Source organism: Muscardinus avellanarius (genome assembly GCF_963383645.1).
Source record: "Muscardinus avellanarius genome assembly, chromosome: 4".
NCBI lineage: Eukaryota > Metazoa > Chordata > Mammalia > Rodentia > Gliridae > Muscardinus > Muscardinus avellanarius.
The window spans coordinates 156912890-156934031 of record NC_137789.1 but is presented as its reverse complement, the minus strand read 5'-3'; the positions used below and the strand labels follow the sequence as shown (position 1 = coordinate 156934031).

At 45.2% G+C, this 21142-nt stretch overlaps 1 protein-coding gene across 2 annotated transcripts in view; it reads left to right on the top strand.

Annotated features, from left to right (window-relative positions):
- LOC308262244 ((E2-independent) E3 ubiquitin-conjugating enzyme FATS) overlaps positions 1-21142 on the top strand; it is a gene marked incomplete at its 3' end in the record, with an annotated part of 233362 nt that overhangs the window by 146535 nt on the left and 65685 nt on the right. For both annotated transcript variants that reach the window (XM_080694701.1, XM_080694700.1), the window contains exons 3-4: positions 10418-10509; positions 19036-20158. In XM_080694701.1, coding sequence (XP_080550827.1) covers positions 10418-10509; positions 19036-20158 — 1215 coding nt within the window. The remainder of the gene's footprint in view (positions 1-10417; positions 10510-19035; positions 20159-21142) is intronic.

Sequence of the window (21142 nt, the reverse complement as noted above, 5' to 3'; positions counted from 1 at the left end):
AGACTATAGTACACCAATACAAGTATATTATAAAAGATCCTCTTTAAGAGGAAGCCATCAAATCCACCCTGCCTTGAAAAGATCTCTGTGTCTCACCTCCATCAGCACCAGGCTGGGGGTCTTTGGAGGCAGGGACTCTTGGGCCGTGTTGGTCACTGTCCCCCAGCACCTGAGGCAGGACTCACAGAATTCAGGTTCTCAGGGACTCTGCTGCACCAAGACAGAGGCGCTGTGAAGTGGATGTCATACCCTTAGAGGGCATCACTTTTGCCCTTACTCCAGAAGAGACCTACACTTACTCCAGCCCCGTGGAAGCAGAGCCATGATGCCCCCCTCGACACCCAGAGCCAAGGGACCATGCCTCTAAGTCCAGAGGTCTCAGCCAGCTCAAGCCCCCAGGAGTGCTCAGCAGACATGCTTTTCAGTCATTTCTATCACACACCATAGTTTTCTGAGGGAGATGGAAATGTTATGTGAAACTGAGGATAATAACATGCCGCTCTTTTGGAGGCCCCTCTGTCCCTCGTGGCAGCACAGTGCAGAGCTGTAAACCTCTGCACATCCTTTAACAACACCCAGTCCCGCGAAGCCCATGCCTATCTTTCTCTTTCCCAGAGGATCCCACAGAGGCCCCTGGCTCACCCAAGGGAATGGCCTTAGAATTTGGAAAAACCAAGTGCCCTCAGCCACATGCCTGAACACACCCAGGCAGCTCTGTTCTTACCTACCTTGCAGGAACCGTGATTGTTAACATGGCAAACTCCCAACTGTGGGCTCCATGGAGGGCGGCCCTTGGAGCCATGTAAGGGAAGCCAGGCTCCCCATCTTGGGTAACAATGATGCCTCTATGAGGCTCCAGGAGACACCTGAGCAGAGCCTGCCAATGCCTTGCAGTCAGCATGCCAGGTCCTTTTAGCCATTGTCATCTGAAAGTGTTACTGACCAGACTCCATCTGCCTTGGGGTTAGCCAGCAAAATTTACTCTGGCCTAGTGTTCACACAGCTGCTACAAAGGCACTGCCCATCACATTGTGACCACACCGCATCCCAGGGCACAAAATTGCCCCCCTTATGAAACATACATTTCATCTGAAGGCCATGAACTAAGCAGTTGGTCACATCTTCCCTGTGGCTTCAGTTACTGGAAATTTACCTGAGAGCTGTGATATATCCAGGGCCATCTTAGGCCAGGGTCTTGGTTCAATTATTTCTCCAGCCCATTATTAACATTTTTTTTTTTTTGGACTGGAGATTGAACCTAGAGGCATTCTATCTCCAAGCCCCACCCCTAGCCCTTTATATTTTTATATTTTTTAAGCAGGAGCTTATTAAGTTGCTTAGGGTTTCTCAATAAGTTGCCATGGTGAGCCTTGAACCTCTGACCCTCCTCTTTCAGCCTCTTAAGTACTGGAATTAGAAGAGTGCACTGTCACACCTGGCCGCTGGCTTCTCAAATCATAATTTTACCAGTTTCTCTCAGTGTAAGCCACAGTAGTCCCACTGTCTGCAATTCTACTTCCTATGGTTTGTCACCTACAGTTAACTGATGCCTGAAAATATTAAACTGAAAATTCCAGAAATAATTTCTAACTTTTTAAAGTTCTATTGCAGTATGTTATAATTAGTTGTTCCATTTTAATAACAATTATCATTTTGTGTGCTTGTGTGGTACTGGGAACGGAACTCAGAGGAATTCTACCTCTGAGTACACCTCCAAACCTTTTCATTTTTTGTTTTTGAAACAGGGTCTTGCTAAGTCGCCGAGAGTCTCGCCGAACTGCCGAGGCTGTCATGAAACCTGCAGTCTTTCTGTCTCAGCCTCCTAGGTAATGGGATGCCAGGCATGTACCACCACGCCTGGCTAACAGTTATTATTGCTGATTCCTTCTGTGCCTATATGAATTGTACTTCATCATGGGTATGTATGGATAGGAAAACACAGTAGAGTTTGATACTATATATGGTTGCAGGCATCTCCTCAGGGTCCTGGAATGATTAGGGGGATGACTGTATAAGCTACCTCAAATGATAACACTGTTCATTATAATTTAGTGTCAAAGATGTTTTATTCGGTTATGTGAAAACTGATCATTCAATCTAGCTTTCATGCTATATGGTGTCATGTTGCCTAACTCTCCAGATAAACCGGTTTGCACACACTGGTAACGAGTAGGTTGAACACTTTCATACTGTGATGTTATCTGGGTAGATTTTAATACATTTAGACCAGCTGCAGTGTTCCTCAGCAAGGAAACCAGCATCAGTAAAATAAGTGAAAAATAAACCAGGCATGGTTATGCACACCTGTAATCCCAGTGATTGGGAGGGAGACAGGAGAATCACAGATCAGAGGCCATCCTCGCAACTTAGGGAAATCCTATTTTAAAAAAACATGAAAATAAAAAGGGCTAGATTTGTATCTCAGAGCTAGAATGCTCATGTGTTCAGTCCCTGGGGCTGTCGCTACTACAACTACTACGGTAATAATAAATAATAATAATAATAATAATAATAATAATAATAATAGTAATGTTTGACAAATGTTGATGTAGGTTCTTGTTCTTAGCTAATTTAGAAAAAATAGCCAGAACTGTACTGCTGTGAGCTTAAGCAATTTTTATTATTACAAAGGTAGAAAGAAGAGACAGAATTGCAAAGCACTGCATTAGAGAGATAAATGCAGGGAGGTGCCTTGAGGGTAAGACACTGGAGTTTTGAATATAGAACCATTTTTATATAGAATTCATCCTCTCCTTTCTCCATCCTGCTTGGCTAATAGTCTTTCTACCTCCCCCTGACCTAATGCAGGTGCAGGCCCACCAATGACCTCTGAGGTGTCAGCCTTTCTTGTTAGATTTATGACCAAGATGTGTTACTTGGTTGACAGGGCGGGGGTTCCATGGTATGTGCCCACTTTGGAGAAGGCGTGCACCATCCTCCCGCATCCTTGAGGAGTTTGCAGCCTTCTTCTGTCTCTATCTGCTAGAAGTTATTTATTATGTTGAAAACTTGTCTTTAAAGTATGGAGGCTTTGGGCTATACTTCATTTGAGTACTTGGTAATTAAAATAGATTCTCTTCACTTCAAACTAAACTATGGTGAGAATTCCGTGTTTGTTTTCACATTCCATGTTTAGCTGGGCTGACAGCTAACTTTTACATGACTAAGGTCAATACTGGCTGCAGCTCTTGGCTGACAGCTTAGAGGCAGAGAAAAGGATTTTATTGTTTCGCCTAAGTATGAAAGCTCGTTCTTATTAGTAATTAATACAGCTCTTATTAACAATCAGTCCAGACTCAGTCCCCATTAATAATAATAATATAAAATAAAAAAGCATGAGAAGGATGGGATGAAAGAGACAAATCTCTACATGACTACAGAGAATAAAGTAGTTCTTTATTCTGTATATAACCACACACGGCAGAGAACTTTTATCTAAGTCTCAGGAAATGTGCTTCACTTGTCACGGAAGCCTCAGATCTGAGCTTCAGGCTGGAGGCTCTTCCTGCCCACTCTGCTGGGCCCAGAGGTAGCCCTGTCCATCCCTGCCCTGGTCGCCATGTAAACATTCCAACAACTTTCTCTTGCCTGGAGGCCGTGAGGTTCTTTGGCCAGAGTGGAAGGTTGGGGCCTGACTCATTCCGAGAGTAGTTACAGACATCAACTGTGACCACTTTCTCTTCTGATGAGTGGAACCCACCCTTGTCATTAAAAGGCCTTTGAAACTAAGCCGGATAGCTTTGAAACATCAGTGGAGTATGATCAGACTGTCCGAGGAAGGTATGTTCTGATTTTTTTTCACAGATATCAAAATATACTATGTTCATTTAGTCCACACTTGGCATCTTCAGATGACTGGATGCGGTGCTAGGCCTGGGGACAGGAACTAGACCAGATGTCTTCTAGAGACCTTGGTCATCTTGGGAGACAGCCTAGTGAATGGATAATCACAGGACAGTGTAATTGGGCCTGCAGGGGGAACTGCCCTGGGTAGAATTATATTCCTCCAAAGATGTTTGCAGCCTTGCCCTGCCCGAGGCTCCTGGATGTGACCTCACTGGGAAGCGGGGCCTTCATGATCTCAAGTTAAGACGAGGCCCCACTGGTTTAGGGTGGCCCCTGATCCCATCACCGGTGTCCACCATGACAGGTTTGGAAGCTCACCCACAGGCAAGATGGAAGCAGGGACCAGAACAAAGTCATCATACACCTGGGAATGCCAAGGAACGCTGTAACCACCAGGAGCCGCAAGGGTCGGGAAAGGCAGGAAGCCTTCTGAGAGGAGGTGGCCTGGAGCTGTAGCAGGGGAGAAGAATTGAGAGCTAGCCCAGAGGGGAAGCTGCAGTGGCAGCAGCCGAGACATACGGGCCATCCACACCGAGGAAGTGGGCTTTGTTTAAGGCTTCCTATCCAGCGTTCCTGGAGCCCCGCAGAGCTCCTACACATGCGCTCACATTTTATGTTTCCTAGATCCTCATGTGGATCAGAAATGTTTTTCTTGCATAAGGAGTTTTTGAGAGAGCAGGTGGTCCCCACAAGGTCACAAGCTGGCCATGCCAGGGGGACTTGGCAGAACCTGCCAGGAGATGCGGCTGGCGGGGTCACCAAGCTGATTGTGACCTTACCCAGACCAGGCAGCACAGGGACACTGGAGCAGGCCTTTTTCACAAGACCAGACCAGCCTTGGCTCTCAAGTGGGCATTGGAGGTGAGAAAAAGGCAGGCAAAAGGTACCCCACCATTTCTATGGCGGGTGATAGGAGGGCGGTGGCCTCTGGCCAAGGTGATGGGCCAGGAGAAGGAAGTAAGGAGGGGCTGGAGGGGTGATGGTCGGGTCCCTTTTGGGAGAGCAGAGCTGGAGGTTTTTGGTGGCAGTGAATCTAAGGGTTGTGCCCACAGGGGACCTGGATTTTCCTTGGCTGGAGTGGCCTATAAGGCTTTGGGAAGTGGGCACAGAGGGAGAAGAGAGGACACAGACACGCAGAGGTCAGCAGGAGGCAGCAGCCAAGAAGTAGAAAGACAGTAAGAAGCACAAGTGAGCTGGGAAAGGATCCCCAGAGGCCCCGGGCAGTTGACAGCATCAACTCTCGGGGATGATGAAGCAGTCCTGAATCTGAAAAGTGATTCTCCCTGAGAAACATCTGCTTTTATACAGTAAACAAGCATGCAGGGGAAGGTAGGGTGAAATTCAGAGTAAATCTTGACTTCTCCAAGATGAGAACCGAGGGAAGGCACGTAACACCCACCATGTGGACACCGGAGCACCCCTCTGCCTGACTCGAGTGATGTAGACACTGAGGTGCGTAGCATCAGCTGATCCATCAGGTGATGCGTGGCGGTGCTTGTCTGCTTTGTAGAGACAACTCAAGCCGTGCTGGACGACAGGCAGGGATTGTGTATGATTCCTTAACCATGCCAAGCGCTTCACCAATGTCCCGTGGGCACATCTTCAAATGTGCTGGATTTTCCTGCTTTTATATTTTGCCTTAGGCCATTTCTACCTTTTTTTTTTAACCTCTGCTTGGACTAGGCTACCTTCTCCTGCCCTCTTCCACTTCTGTCTACATCTGCCACATCAACAAGGCTGTGTCAGGTGTCTTCTCCCTCCCCTAAGCCTCTTCTGGTTCCTTGGGCAGGAAGAGCTCTCTATGGCTTTTCTGGCCTCAGACAGCAAGGCTGTGGCTTTGTCATGGAGTCCTTGAGAGGAAAGCGCATCCCCCCCACCTGCTTTGCCTCCTATCTTATCCTGGGCCCTGTGCACCCTGCCTGCGGCAAAAATCCTTGCCTAGCTGAGTTCTGCTGCCAAGCACACAGCCCCTCCGGGGAGGGCACTTGGGTTGCAGAGGCGCGAGGCTCTGGGCCTCATGAGGTTCCACTGACAATGCTCATGCTGGTTGTGTTTTCTCAAAGCAGTAGCTTGAAGCGGAGCAGGGCTTTGGGTATGAGGTTCAGGCTGGTTGAGCAGGAAGTACAATCCTTCCAACCTTCTCTGAGAGAAACATTCTTGGCACATGCTAGTGAGTGGACACACTCCGGGGCCAAGAGGACCCGAGTGCTGGACACAGAACACCAGCAAGAGCAATGGAGGCTCATTGAGCTGGGTTTTATAATATATATTTTTAAATATTTTTGTTTTTTGTGGTGCTGGGGATTGAACCCAGGAGCATTCTACCTCTGAGCTATACTCCCAGCCCTACATTTTATACTTTATTTTGAAACAGAGTCTCACTAGTTGCAGAGGGCCTCACTAAGTAGCTGAGGCTGGCCCCGAACATGTCTCAGCCTCTCAAGTACTGGGATTACAAGCATGTGCCACCATGTCCAGCTTTTGAGCTGGTTTTAATTACTTGCAAAGCAAAAATCAGCATGCTGGTATTGTGAACATTTCATTGTACCTGAAGCCTCATATTGATTCCCCCTTCCCCAGGCCAGTCCTGGTTTCCTAAAAGTCATGGGGTAGTTTTTGAATCAGCATGGTACGGTTTCCTTCTGGGGCCTCAGGCTCAGCATCTATAGAGGAGCATGTTGGCCTACAATGCCAACGGGTGCTCTGGATTCGAGCCTCCTGGAGCCTCCTGGAGCACTGGCTGCAGGTGGCTGAGCCTTACCTGGGCCTCACTCACTAAGACCTTGGGCCTCCTGGTGGGACTGACAACATGCATTGCCCCCAAGGCTCCCCTGCAATGATGCTTCTCCTCCAGAGACACAGTTGGAAAGCCCTCCTGTAAGATAGCAAGGGGAAGAGGACCCTGTGGGGAAATCTTGAGATGGAAGATTACCCTGAATTATCCAGGTGGGCTCAACATAATCTAAGAAGCAGGGATCACTGAGGGTGTGTGGGAACCCAGGCCTGGGTTGCCAGATTCCAGAAACAGAGCCTGTCTGGTGTACATCCTGTGTCCGCTCAGCATCTGCATGCTCTGCCAGGCCATTCTAACCAGGGTGAATTCTCACAGTTATAATTTTACTGTTTTTGTAGATTTCCCTGCACAGTTTTATAATGTTGCAGTCATGTGGTTCATAGGCTTTCAATTCCTTCCTTTCCATAAATTTCATATTGTAAATACGTTTTCCCTAATGCTCTATAGGTTTAATTATTTTAAAGGTCCTATGTTTCATTCACTGTATCTATCTGAATTTCCAATTTAGTCTGTGGTAGGTGACATAATGATATCCCAAAGATGTCCATGTCCCCATCCCTAGAACCTGTGAACACATGACCTTGCATGGCAAAAGGGCAGACGTGATGGTGGTAATAATCTTGAGATGGAAGATTTCCCAGAATTATTCAGGTGGGCTCAATATAATCTAATGTCCTGATGAGCTGGAGGCAGGTCAGCAGTCGGAAGGAAATGTGAGATTGGAAGCAGTGTTTGGAGTGATGCAGAACCATGAACTGAGGAATGTCCATATTCTCTAGACACTGCAAAAAGCAGGGCAAAGAATTCTCCCCTGAATCCTTCAGGAAGGACCCCGATTCTGCAGACATCTTGACTTCTACCCAGTGAGAGCAATGCTGAACTGTGACTTTCAGAACTGTGGGATCAAACGTTCACCTTGTGGTCATTTGTTATAGCAATGAGAAGAAACTCATACATCACCCTGGTTACCTGCAATTTCCCCTCTTCCCTGCCAGAGATAAAGTGCTTCCCACAGGCTAGTGTTTATTGCAGGTGTTATTTCTATTCTGCCCATTGTACCATTGGCTAGTTGGTTGCATTACTTAATCTATTTTAGTCATCTATGAACTAAACACTGTCACTAGCTCCATTTCACAGTAAGAAACTGGGGAGTACCTGGTAACTTACCCCAAACGCAGGTTTCAGTCAGCAGTCTCACAACTATGGTCCAAAGCAACTGACTACACAACATAGAAACAAAATTTTTATTTGCTCACAGTTTTTGGAGATTTCAGGTTCAGTCTAAGTGAAGCCAGGGTCTGTGGACCTCAGGGCATGGTGGTGGGAAAGAGAGAGAGAAAAAGCATATAGGGGCTCTTTTCTCACATTATGGAGTCCAGAAGCAAGAGAGTGATCCAGCAAGGTGATTCAAAGACAAAAGCACAGTCTCTAAAAGACCCACCTTCTCCAGCTACACCATACCTGCCTAGGTTACCACCCAGTCAATCCATTACAATGGTTTCTTCTACTGATGAGATGACATGCACTGTGACTTCATGGCATCAACTCTGAACATTAACACATGAGCTCTCTAGGGGACATTCTGTATTTACCCATAACAACATATGTAGCCAGAGCTGGGATTCAGGCCTTGGAACTCTGTGGTCTGATTTTAGTGGCTTCTTGGCCCCTGATCCCACAGCATTGATGTCTACTTAGGCATCTGGGAGGGCTGCCTTGGTCCTGTACACTAACAATTGCAACTGGTGGATGAAATGTTGACCTCGCACCGCACGCCTGCCCACATGGTTTACTTATGGTTCTCAGAGCTCAGGGAGGGAAAGGCTGCATATTTGCAGGAGATGTTATCGGTCTCATTTAATGGATAAAGAAACTCAGAGATGGTTTGCAGATCACCCACTGTAGCTCAGCTGAGGGCCAAGCTGTATCAGACCCGGGCCTGTCTGTTCCTAAAGGCTGTGCAGATTCTAACATTCTTAGCCCCCCACAAGGCCACACAGCCAGAGTTGGTGATTTCTGTCTTTGTAAGCTGTATTGTCAGTTCATTAAGACACATCAGTTTGACACAGAAATTCAGGAGACCTTTCAGGTCTTATATTTGTGCTTTTCATGAAAAGTAATCTGTGCACATCATCCCAGATGATCGCCTCTGTCACTCACTAACAGCCATAGATGAAATTGTAGCCACACATCTGGATTAGAGTTGAGGAAGCCTCACAGCCACCCAGGGATGAGATGAGACAGACCCAGGCCTTGAATGGGACAATGGTGGCCCTGATATTCTCTTCAGCCACATCCTGACTCTTTGGCAAATCTACAACTTGAAGATTAGAGCATATTTTCTCTATGGAATGCCTTAAACGCTATGTAGACATTTTTAATAGACCTTTTGTTTTATCCTGGGGCTCACCTTGTCACTGACGCTGGTCTCCAACTTGAAATCTTTCTTTCTCAGCCTTCCAAATAGCTCTGGTCACAGGTGTGTCCAGCTGCTCCTTAAATAAATCTTTCTGAAGCTGGGCGTGTTGGTGCACACTTGTAATCCTGGCATTTGGGGGGCTGAGACAGGAGGATCACAGGTTTGCGGCCAGCCTCAGCTACTTAGTGAGACCCTCTGTAACTTAGTGAGACTCTTTTTGAAAATAAAGAATAAAAAATAGCACTGGGGATGTAGCTCAGAGGTAGAATATCCCTGGGTTCAATCCCCAGAACCATAAATAAATAAATAAATAAATAAATAAATAAATAAATAAATAAATAAATATTTTCTTATATGTAACTGTAGTATAGAGAGCCATGTTCTGAAACCTTTCTCATCAGCACCAACGGCTGGGAAGCATTCATTGTTGCCTTCTGAAAATTTACTTTCCCACTGTGGAGGCAAAATTGATGTCCTGGGCTGTAGAGGCAGGGCCTCTGGTGGGGCTCTCAGTGTTCTCCCTCATTCTTCTTCTGAGCCACCTGGCCAAGGGACTATGAGAACTCTTCTGGGATGTTGGTCCTGAGGTACAGTAGTTAAGGTTATCTCAGTCCTGCCTAAGGGGCCAGGCAGATCTGGAAATAAACCCAGCTTTTATCCAAGAGTGTTCCTTCCTATTTTTACTAGGGCTCCATGCCTGAGGCAGGGAAGGGTCCGTGTGTGGAAATTTAGGCTGAGTGGTTCTGTGGATGTGTCCTTCACTACATGCATTTGGACCTGAAGGTATTCTTAGGGGTCCCCATGGCAACTGTTTATAAAGAGGTGCATGTGGAGGATTGCACAGTGTCACAATATTATTCTAAATCATTCTCATATATTCTAAAAGTTATAACATCAGTATCCGGGTCAGCATTGCACTTACAATGATGGTTGCTTTAGAAAACTAGAAAAAAAGTCGATCTTGATTTTCTGCCTTTTGTAATTTTGGTCATGGTAGGAAATCTCAAGGTCCAATTTTCTCTTCTGCTGGGCGTAAACTCAGGGCATTGGAGAACATGATGGGGCTGTTCTCGTTCAATTATTACTGCATCTAAGGAATATAAACAACTGTAGGGAAGAGACAGTGTTGCAGCCCAATAAACTAAATAATAAGGGACTCCCACAAGTGTCAGTGGGGGAAGCAGAATAAACGAGAGGAATATGCAACCTCGTATTATGGGTTGAAGAACATTGGATTCACTAATGGCTAATGTAATGTACGAGTAGGGTACATTAAATTTTATAGTAAACTTAAAGTTATATATTCTGTTTTATCCTTCCATGTGCTAAAAGTAGCAATCTCATCTCCTTTTGCCTAGGATTACGGGGCAGTCACTACAGAACAAACGATCAAATTACCCTTAGAAATCCCCAGTCTGATGTTACAGAGAGGAGACCTGACTTCACGAAGGTAACGTATGTGTGTGACTTCCAGAACATTCAGCAGAACGCACGCCACTAGAAACGTGATCACTGGCCTGCTTGAGATGCGTTTGCATCTCATTTTGTTTAGTCAAAATTTGAATGAACGTAGCAGAAAAATCTAACCACCAATGACTGAGGTTTGTTACATGAAAGCGTGCCATATGTACTTAATAACACTTTAATAATCTTCAACAATTTTTAAGTGTGCAATAGCATAGGAAAAGGCAGGAGAATATAGGAGATCTCAATTTTAAACCAAAATTAATGTCAGAGAGGACATTGGCTGTCCAGCATTTTTGGAGGTCCCAAAGAGGTACCTAGAAATCTAACAATGTCATACAGGCTGTTTTGACTGCAAAATGTGTCAGTGATGTGAAATATAAAAAAAAAATTAGAGGTCATATTTATACAGTGAGATTGTGGAGAACACAGCTTTGCACACAGTGACGGGTGTTCTCATCCTCCAGGCTGCACTCTGTCTCATAAACCGACTCCTTCAGTCTTTGTGTTGACCCTGAGAGGGAGACATTGTTATTGCACCCATTTTGCAGATGAGAAAACTGAGCTTTAGAGATGGCTTGCTCTAAGCCCTGCAGCTCCCGAGCTGTGTGGTTCTGGAGCTTCTGTTCTGAAATTGGTCCGAAGGCTTGCCACAGTGGAAGGCTCGTTTCCATTCATAGAACTTAAGAGTAAGGACTGTGTCCCCTTGCCAACTTGTCCCAGTGTTAGCTGATGAGACATCTGCATATCCTGTCCCCAACTTTTGTCATTCTAAGAGAAAATAAAATTTTAGAATGGTTCTGATATTTATATATTTAAATTTAAATATAATAAATTTATATAATTTAAATTTATATAATTTATATAATTTAAATATATAATTTATATAATTTAAATTTAAATATATAAATTTATATATTTAAATAGCAAGCATATGTGATAAAGTATGTTCTCCCACATTAATCAGCATTAATAAAGCTACAGGTGTCCCTCAGGGGACAGGCCACAGGCCCCAAATCCCAGTAGATAGAGAAAAGATGCTATTTTGGGTACTGAGATTTAGTCATCGACATTCAAAGCCCTGCCTAGAAGGAAGCACTGGGCTCACTGTCTCAGGATGTAAACAGGAGCTGCTATAATTGATTTGTTCCCTGGGAGGGAGCAGGAGCAGGAACCCCTGGCTGAGAGAAGAAAATGAGGAGGAGGAACAGCATATTATTGAGAGCCGGCCTGGGAGGAGATGCTGGCTGGGAGGAGGGCAGCTGAGTTGGGGCGGGGGGCTGCTGAGATAGATAGATTACTGCTCTTAAAATGAAAGAAACGTACCAGCCGACCAGATTTTCTTTTCACCTGTGTTTCACATTGAGCTGGAAAAATCTAGGTATTTTTCTGTGGATGTCAGAATTAATCAGCATTTTTCATTAACAATGATACAGCTGAGTTTCTGTAACACACACACACACACACACACACACACACACACACACACGCATGCACAATCATTTTCTGTGTCCAAGTGAACTACAAATTACCCCTTTGAAACATCTCCCCTGGAATTACCTGGATCATCGGACTTGCTCGGTAGTGTGACTTCCAAGTTTCCCTCCTAACTTTGGGCTCTCCAGGCTCATCCCTGTGTGTGTCATAAAGTTGCAGCAAGATGATGGAACATGCTAGCAGATGCCCTGCGTGTGTAAGGGCCATAAATCTCTGCCTCTCTCCAGAGCCAGCCCAAGATTGATCGCTTCTCCTCCCAGACGCATCGGAGCTGTGGCAGTGATATGAAGGCGCCCCTTCTGCCAAGTGATTATTTAAGAGGAATGAAATATAGAACACAGTTCTCTTCTTCTAGAAAAACACTTTAAAGTTTTCCTGATAACAAAGTGTTGGCAACTGCATGAACTTAGAAAAATATGGAACTATAAATAAGAAAATATACATATGTATATATATATATGCCTTTTCCTTATTTTTCCCCTGTAATTTTATACAGCTAGAATATCAAATTTCATAACTTGATCTTGCTCTTTTATTATATTCTATTCCATCACAAGCAATTTCCCATGGCATTTAAATTATTTATAATTTTTATTTTTAACTTCTGTGGAATATGAGATGCAGTTGTATATGCCTTGATTTGCTTATTTTTCTTTCTTTTAAAAGGTCATTTGCAGGGAAACGGATGAAGTTAGAGAATGTAATGCTAAGTGAGATTAGCCAGTCTTAGAAAGAGAAGGGCTAATATGTTTCCTCCTGTATGTAGAAGCTAGAGAGAAATTGGGTAACAAAAAAGACCAGATAAAAGAGAAAAGAAAGACGATAGTGGAGTAATAGAGGGGGTTTTGGGAAAGAGGATAAGGAAACTTGATGAGGAAAACAAATAATACTGTGAATACATATGAAGTCAGCGATACCAATATCAATAACTTGTATGAGGAAGGGAGGGAGTGTGATGGGATCCAGAGGGAAATACACCAGGTGCTGCGTGCATGTATATTGATGTATAATAAAAATTACCAATAAAGCCGGGCGTGGTGGCGCACACTTGTAATCCCCATGCTTGGGAGAGACGGAAGGATCGCACAGGTTTGAAGCCAGCCTCTCTGGCTTAAGAGACCCTGTTTCAAAAAAAAAAAAAAAAAAAAAATATATATATATATATATATATATATATATATATATATATATATATATATATATATATATTAGGTCTGGGAGTATAGCTTGGAGGTAGAAGGGTTTCCAGGAACCCCAGCACCACCACCACCAAAAAAAAAAAATACACTAATAAAAATATATTATTAAAAAAGCATTGGTTCTTGGTGTTTGCCAGGGGCCAGCGGAAGTTTTGGTTGAACACATACAGAGTTTCAGTTGTACAAGATAAAAGAGTTTGGGAAATGGGTGATAATAATAGTCACACAATGTTATGACCATATTTGATACCATCAAAATGTACATGTAGAAGTGGTTAAGATGGTGAGTTTTATTTTATGTGTATTTTTCCCCAATGAAAACATCAGAGAAAAAAAAATTGATTCTTGCTAGCTTGTCACTGCTATATATTGTACTGCATGAATCCTTTGTTCTTGAGCAACTACACAGAAAGACGATAGTTTTGCAGAAGAGCTTGTGTATTTCCATTTGCCTTGAAACCACATGTCCCTGTTGTTTTCTACCAGAGTGAATGTTCATTCGAAAATCCTCTTACATTTGGGATGCAATGCCGTGAGGCTGTCAGATCACCTCGTGAGGATCTGATTGTAGATGTACCTGGTGCAGGTGAACAGGTTTGCAGTGCTGTGCAGGTGCCTGCTGTTGAGTATGCCTGTGGGGAGATAGAGCCACAGAACCTATCTGGGAAATACAGTTTTAGGGTACAGAGAAGCGGTGGAAGAGGACAGAGTCATGTTGTAGAGAAAAATACAGATGTCAAAGGTCCAGATCGGATTAAATGCTTCTCCTTTGAAGAAATAAATTGCTAGAGGAACCTTGGTATCCTTACTCCAGTGACTCAGGATCTGATTTCTCTGAACACCCACCTCTTATCTTTTTCTAACTTCAGTTTGTGAAATGACACCCTTCTTAGTAATATGCCTGAGGGCATAAATATAAAGCTAAAAGCAGTCAATAAAAAGCATAAAACTATGAAAGCAGTTACCAGCTCTACAAAATCACACTTGAAACATTTAAAAGAAATCAATATCTTAAAGCAGTACCTAATAGAAAGAAAATGTGAAAAAATGTCGGGTGGAGATGGTTAGCAAATGGAAGGTTTCCTGCCAAGGAAAGACACAAAGACCAGCTATTCATCTGGCCTCTCTCCAACCTTGAACATGCTATTTAAAATACAAAATGATTTTCTTCTTCCTTTCAAATCAAGCCTTACATCAGTTTACTTTATTCTAGATGAAAGAAATCTCTTTGCAAGTTCACCTTTAGCTAATCCAGTTCAAAAGTCAGATGGAATGTCACCCTGAAATTGCATGATTTGGGAAGATAGTTGCTGTAAAAGATAGGATTATTCTTAAATTCGCCCAGTTTTAACAGTACCAGTCGGGTTAGGAACATCAAAACTCCCTTATCATCTCTTTCTTAAACTCCCAGACTGGGAAGGATTGGACACAACATGACGTGTCATCATCTGCAATAGTCTGAACAGTGTCCTCTCACTTTATAGCTTGAGACCTTCATCTCTTGTACTTCAGAATGTGACCATATCTGGTGATAGGATTTTAGAGAGATGACTAAGTTCTAATGAGGTCATGAGGATGGACCCTGATCCAGTATGGACAGATATGAAGGCAAGAAGAGAACACAGAATGCACAGAGGGAAGACCATGTGAGGACATGGGGGAAGAGAGAACCTGCAAGCCAAGAACAGAGGCCTCAGGACAACCCACCCTTGGATACCTTGATGTCAGACTCCCAACATCCAGAGCTGTGAGATGATGCTATCGCAGCCCTGGTGAACTGGCATCACATTTTAAGAAGTTTGATATTATCTCTGATTGTCTGATGGGTCTTAATGAGAAGTCAGATTTGATAAATACGATGTCTGTCTCGGTCAACATTCTTACTGCTTTATCCCAGTAAACCTGACCACGAAGCCTAGAGGAAGGAAGGTCGATTTGCTCACAGTTTCTTTTCCTGAAGATTTCAGAGTTCGGTCCATGTTAGGTCAGTCTGTGGACCTCAGGTCAAGGCAGAAGGAAGCAGAGAAAGGTAGAGCAAGGGCTCTCTTCTTCACATCATAGAGGCCAGAGACAAAAGAGAGCATGCAAGCATGGGGATTCAAAGACACAGGCTCAGTTCCTAGGGCCACATCACCAGGGCCCCACCTTCTCTAGCCACACCCCACTGTCCTAGGTCACTGCAACCCAGTAAATCCATTACAGTGGGTCTGTCCACTGATGTGATTATAATACTCATGACTTAGTCACATCAACTCTGAACGTTAATATTTGAGTCATTCAGGGGACATTCCATTTCCGACCAGAACAACTTTCAAGCATATTGTGTATATTAAAGAGCAAAGAGTCCAGTGTCTCCTTTTTAATTTCTTTCAGTCCTGGAAATCACCCTGTGCTGGTAATTGCTTCCCTGCTTGATATGACCTCTAGCTGTTAGCACCATGACACAGCAGTGTCCCCAGTGCCCAGCATTACATCTGGCATGTAGTCAGTGCTCAATATTTTTCTTTTGAGTCATTAAACAAGTGGCCTGATCATGACTGCATGCTATGAATAACAGAATTTGCACCTAAATTGACTAAGTGTCCATCCCCACCAACAAAATTTCAAGGTCTTAGATATGCTATGAACTCTCTCCATTTGTGAAGTTCAGATCAACTCAAATGCACTCTTGCAGCTGCTACTGGAATCCCATTTAACACTGGTGAGCTGGTCCCTCACTGCTTTGTGGGTTTGATCCATTCAGTAATCCAGTGCTTCCTACTGAGTCACAGGGAAGACTCCCTGGAGTCACAGGACACTCATCTTTTGAGAGGCACCTTCATATCTGCCATCATTCTTTGCTCTCCACCTCTTCCCCATGAGAAGATTTTTCTTTGGAATTGGACTGTCATCAGCATTCCCCCAGGAACAGTGTCACCCTGACACACTGAAGGATTCCAGAGCCTCAGAAATGAGTTCAAATTTCCTCTGTTCATTACGGCACTTCCTCTTCCTTCCAGTGTACTTGAAATCACCACCACATTTACCAAGTTTCAATTGAGGAGGTGGCTGTTGACTCTGCCATCCTCCTAGACCTCTGGATATTTCCAAAGTGATACCCATGGCCTGAAGTTCCAGGGCAGCTCTCAGCAGATCTTTCCTGCTGAGCTCCTGTCTCAGCCCAGGTGGAGATCCAGGCTGGAATCACCAGAGTCGAGGCTGTTTCTGACCTGTTTCCAAGCTGAGCCGACATCCACTTATTCCTAGCAACACACCTTGATGCTAGATGTTGTGGTGCAAGGAAACTGGAGTTCCCCAGGCATAGCCCCTGCGTCTTGCTCTCCAGTGACGTAAACCAGTGCCCTGTCTGAGCCACTGCAGTCTGCCTTGGGTCCCTTATTCATGTGGAAGAATCACCTGAGAACTGGTTAAAAGTATACATTTTGGGTCTTTTCCCCATAGGTTTTCATCCAACTAGGCTAGGGAGGGAGGTGTCCCCAAATCTGCACCCCTCCAAGTGTTGTTTTTACACAAGTGATCACTGGTCCAAATTTGGGGGAACCTAAGATCCAAGACAGCTATTTATTTTTTCCTCAAGAGGCCAATGTCAGAAGAGTTCCTACTGGGTATGATTGCACTCCTTGTGGGGTGCACAGGAACAATTATTATCAGAGCTAAATTTAGCTGAAGTGGGAGGGACGGTGCGCTGCCAAATAGGCGCCAGGTGCACTTCAGTTTTCTTGTATGCAAACCACATCCATGGAAGGCGCTAGAGGCAGAGGGGGTGGGGGTAGGGTGCCGCAGAAGCATCAGAGTTGCCTGCTGGAATCACACTTGAAGCTTAAAAATCACCCCTTCAAGGGGTGCTGCTGTAATTGTTAGGGATGAAGCTTGTCCAGTGGGGTTTGCACTAGTAGCAAACATGATAAATACGATGATTTTCCAATGCTGCCCGAGAAGTGCTAGAAAGGAGACCCCATCCTCAACAGGGCTCCCAGCAAGTCTGATGCAGTAAGAACTCCCTCAAGGGAGTGGCAACTTTAAAGCAGGAGATAGCTATGAGGCTCAAAGAGAAGCTTGAATGCCTTTATGCCTTTTTTTTTTTTTGTCTTAGAACTAGGGACATTTTGATTTTTTTTAAAGAATGAGGTCAATTTTAAAATAATTATTCTATCCATTTCTTGTTGGCCCTTTTTCTGCTGCCTTTTGAATTTTGCATCCTCACATATCTTTAAGCAATAACCACACACACGGTGAGGAAGATGCCCTGAACAGAAGCCCTCCATCTTTCCACTCCTGACCAGAAGGACACAGACCCTGCGTATGAAGATTGCGCGGGAGGGACCTGCCATGGCCATGTGGACCTGCAGGACCAATATCCAGCAAGAGGAGACCTCTCAGTTATCTGAGTAAAGGAATATCAATCCTGCCTAGAAGAAAAGGAAAATCCCAACATGCTTGCTCATCACAAATTGGGAGAAGCAACCGCCTGCTCTCAGCCTATGCAGGCCCCTCGTCTCCAAAAAATGTTCTCTTGTAACAACCAGCGGTCTTGGGATTCGCGTGCTACTCAAAGTGTACTCCGTGGACCACTGGGCCACAATCACCAAGATGTGGGTTAAAATGTAGATTCCCTGGGCGTCACAACCGTCAGACTCAGAAACTCCAGGCTGGGCGATCTTTAACCGTAACATCCAAGGAGATTTTCTGCACACTGAAATTGGAGAACTGCACCTTTTCACCCTAGTTATGCCTTCAGGCTCCAAGGCAAAGAACCTCTGCAAGCAGCAGGAGTTTTGTAATGATCCATATTATTTTGGGTCCTGTGCAGTTTTGTGTAAAGGTTCGTTTTAAGCACATATAACAATAAATGTTGATATAAGGACTTGGGGCCCTGTGCGCACTCACTAGGTGCTAGGGTATAGTCAGCCTTTGGTGAATTTTTTTTTAAATTTTATTGCAGTGCTTTATACAGAAACATAATAAAAGCCAAATGAGAACTGAAGAGATTCTTCTTTCTGGCCTCAATCTGATTAGACACTTTGGAAAAAATCATAGCATATGGTTCGGGACACCCCAGTGATTTATCATTAGGACTTAGGAACAGCCGATCAGGAAGTATGAAATGCCTCGATCGTTTAAAAGATAGAAGGGAAAATGAATGAGTTGCAACTGAGCATTGAGACACAGCAGGACGAGGACAGCGGTTTTAACCATCTTGTTCCAGGCCCCACCACGCTGCAAGTGAAATCACCGGCTCATCCCAGCATTCTCTGGGCCATTGTCTGAGCGTGCGTCTTTGATTTTGATTGTCTAGCTGCTCTCAGGACTTAGACTCCCAGGATGCTGAGCAGTAGGATACCACTGAATTAGAGGCTAAACCAGCAAGGGGGAGGCCTGTGAGAGGTCCAGGGAGGGAGGGGGCTCCTGCAATCACATTTGCCATTCCAGAGTGCTGATGCATTGTGCACATAAGCCGAGCCCCCAAGCCCCAGTTCTCATTGAAGCTGTGCACCTGTACTGGGCTCACCTGGAGGTGACTACCAAAATCTGACCATCCCCATTGACACACAGTCCATGATCACATAAACCAAGACCAGTCACCCAGCAGAGAAAGCCAGTCCACCGAAAGGTCGGTAGAGCCTGTAACTGTTTTCTAAACAGACCTGGGTTTCCCAGCCTAGACCTGGGAGGTGCACAGGCCAAAGCTTCGGCTGAGGAAGAGTGCTAAGGACCAAGCTTTCTGGCATGGTGGTGCCCTTGAGAGTTTTCTGCCTGTATTCCAGTGGACTCTGAGGATAACCAGGATCTTTTTTTTTTCTTTCTTTCTTTTACAGGAGACTCTGGCATCTCAAAATACAAAAATGATTTCCTCCATTGTCATTTCACAGCTGATTGATGAGAAAAAGTCCAATGGACGCGGGGCCACGTTGCCCCTGCCCTGTGCCATCGCTCAGCCTCGGGTGTGCCCCACAAAGCCCGCCTTGGCCAATCGCAGTGGAGTCAGACTTCACAGGGCATTCGCCTTACTTCCAGGCAAGCTGGGGATTCCCACCCAGCCAGACGAACGAGGACCCGAAACAGAACTGCCGCCCCCAGTGGAGAGCACTTGCAGCCAACGCAGAGGGTTCGCATCCATCACCATTACCGCCCGCCGCGTGCGCCCGCCGGCCAGCACCCTGGTGTGGGGTACCGTTGGGGACTCGCTGTGTCCCCGGTGCAGGGCCGAGGACTCTCTGCTCCGGGGCCCCTCCGACCCGGCCGACAGTGCCCATCTCCATCAACACCATGGACCTTTTGCCTGTTCAGAGTTCCCCAGAAACGAATCAGTAGTGAGGCTGAAGGTTTCTGAGGCCCAAGCTCAGCTGTGTGCTGGGCATGAGTACTGGGTCACCCACGTGGATGACAAAGAGAGCGGGTTTTCTCCAGATACCCCACCATCGGAAAAGGGCCCACTGGTGTTCAGTTCTTGTGTTCACCTCCAGGTGTCTCGGGAGTGTCCGAATTCCATCTACTACTTGGACAAGTCTCTCTCTGTCCCAGTTGAACGACCTCAAATTGCTGAGCCCAAAGTGCATAGGTCGGTCCTGTCGCTCAACCTCAGTTGCAGTTCCCACGGGTTACCAGCAGATGGAGCAGACCGCATAGCTAACGGAGAGCCAATAGGCAGAGCCCTGAAGCCGGAGCTCACCCAGGGAAACCAGTACCTCCTACGCCAGCGCTGGGTTCCAGCTTTACAAGAACCTCACTCCAAGGAAAACCCACCTCTGGGGCGGCTGCATTTGGGGGCTGGCACATGCCCTTGGAGTAGCTCTCCTCCATTGCAAAATTTAGAATTTGCCAATGTTGGGCCTAACCAGGTGACTGTAAGAAAAGCCGAAGAGGACCGGGCAGCCCCGGGCACCAGCCGTCCCGCCAGCCAACTGTCCATTCACATTCCAGGCTGGAGCTACACGGCAGGTGAGTAGCTCTGCCCTTTGCAGGAGGGAAGCGGTGTCAATGCCCTGCCAGGGCGATGTTAAGTGAGCTTCTACATAACCTATTTTAAGAGGCATCTTGCAGTAGAGTTGCTTTGACCAATTCTGCTCCAAGTCCACAACTGATGGCTCAGGGTTGAGGTCTTACTGGATAGGACTTTTGAGATGAGACGACTGTAGATATGAGAGACCTTCCTTCAAATTCCTGTTAACGATCATGCTGGGCCCCATGCTATGAGTAAGACACGGTGGCTTCCAAAGGAAGCTAACGTAGGCCATGCCGGCATCACGTTCCAAAGTAGAACAAGAAGAGGAAAATACCCTTCAACCCAGATGTTTTATCTCTCTGGTGTTAAACACCGACATGTTTGGGAGTGTCCAGAATTCTGTTCTTCTTACTTTTCAATCACATCGTTGATATTTCTGAGTTAAATATCATAAAAGCATAGCGAGCAAAGCTCTGCAGTGGACCATCAGCATGTAAGCATATGTGTATAGCATAAGCACAAGACATTTCTAACGTCAGGGAGCCAAGGCCTCTTCGTGCCAAACAGCAGCAAAAGCAATTTTCTGTCCCTGGTGTGTCTTCTGGGGCGACTTGGCTGGGATTTGTGGCTGTTTCTGCCATTTTCAAGGCGGGGCTGCCTGAGACCCCTCACCTTTCTCTGGCAATCAGGGGAGGAAGCAGGCCTATTTGGGAGGAAATCAGCCAGATTTCTTTCTTTCTTTGTGTCAACCTCTGATTTTCAGCTTTACTTTCTGCAAGAGAGACTGGTTTCCGGATTAGTGACATTCCGCTTAGGGAAATAGTTAAAGATAATAGTAGTGACATGGAAACTGTAGCATACGCAGTGATAATTTTATGGCGCAAAGTTTGTCTATTAAAGCTTTATTAATTAATAAAAATGAGTGTAAAACACTTAAAACTGTAATGTGTGTAGAAATGTTAAATGATGTAATTAATTTT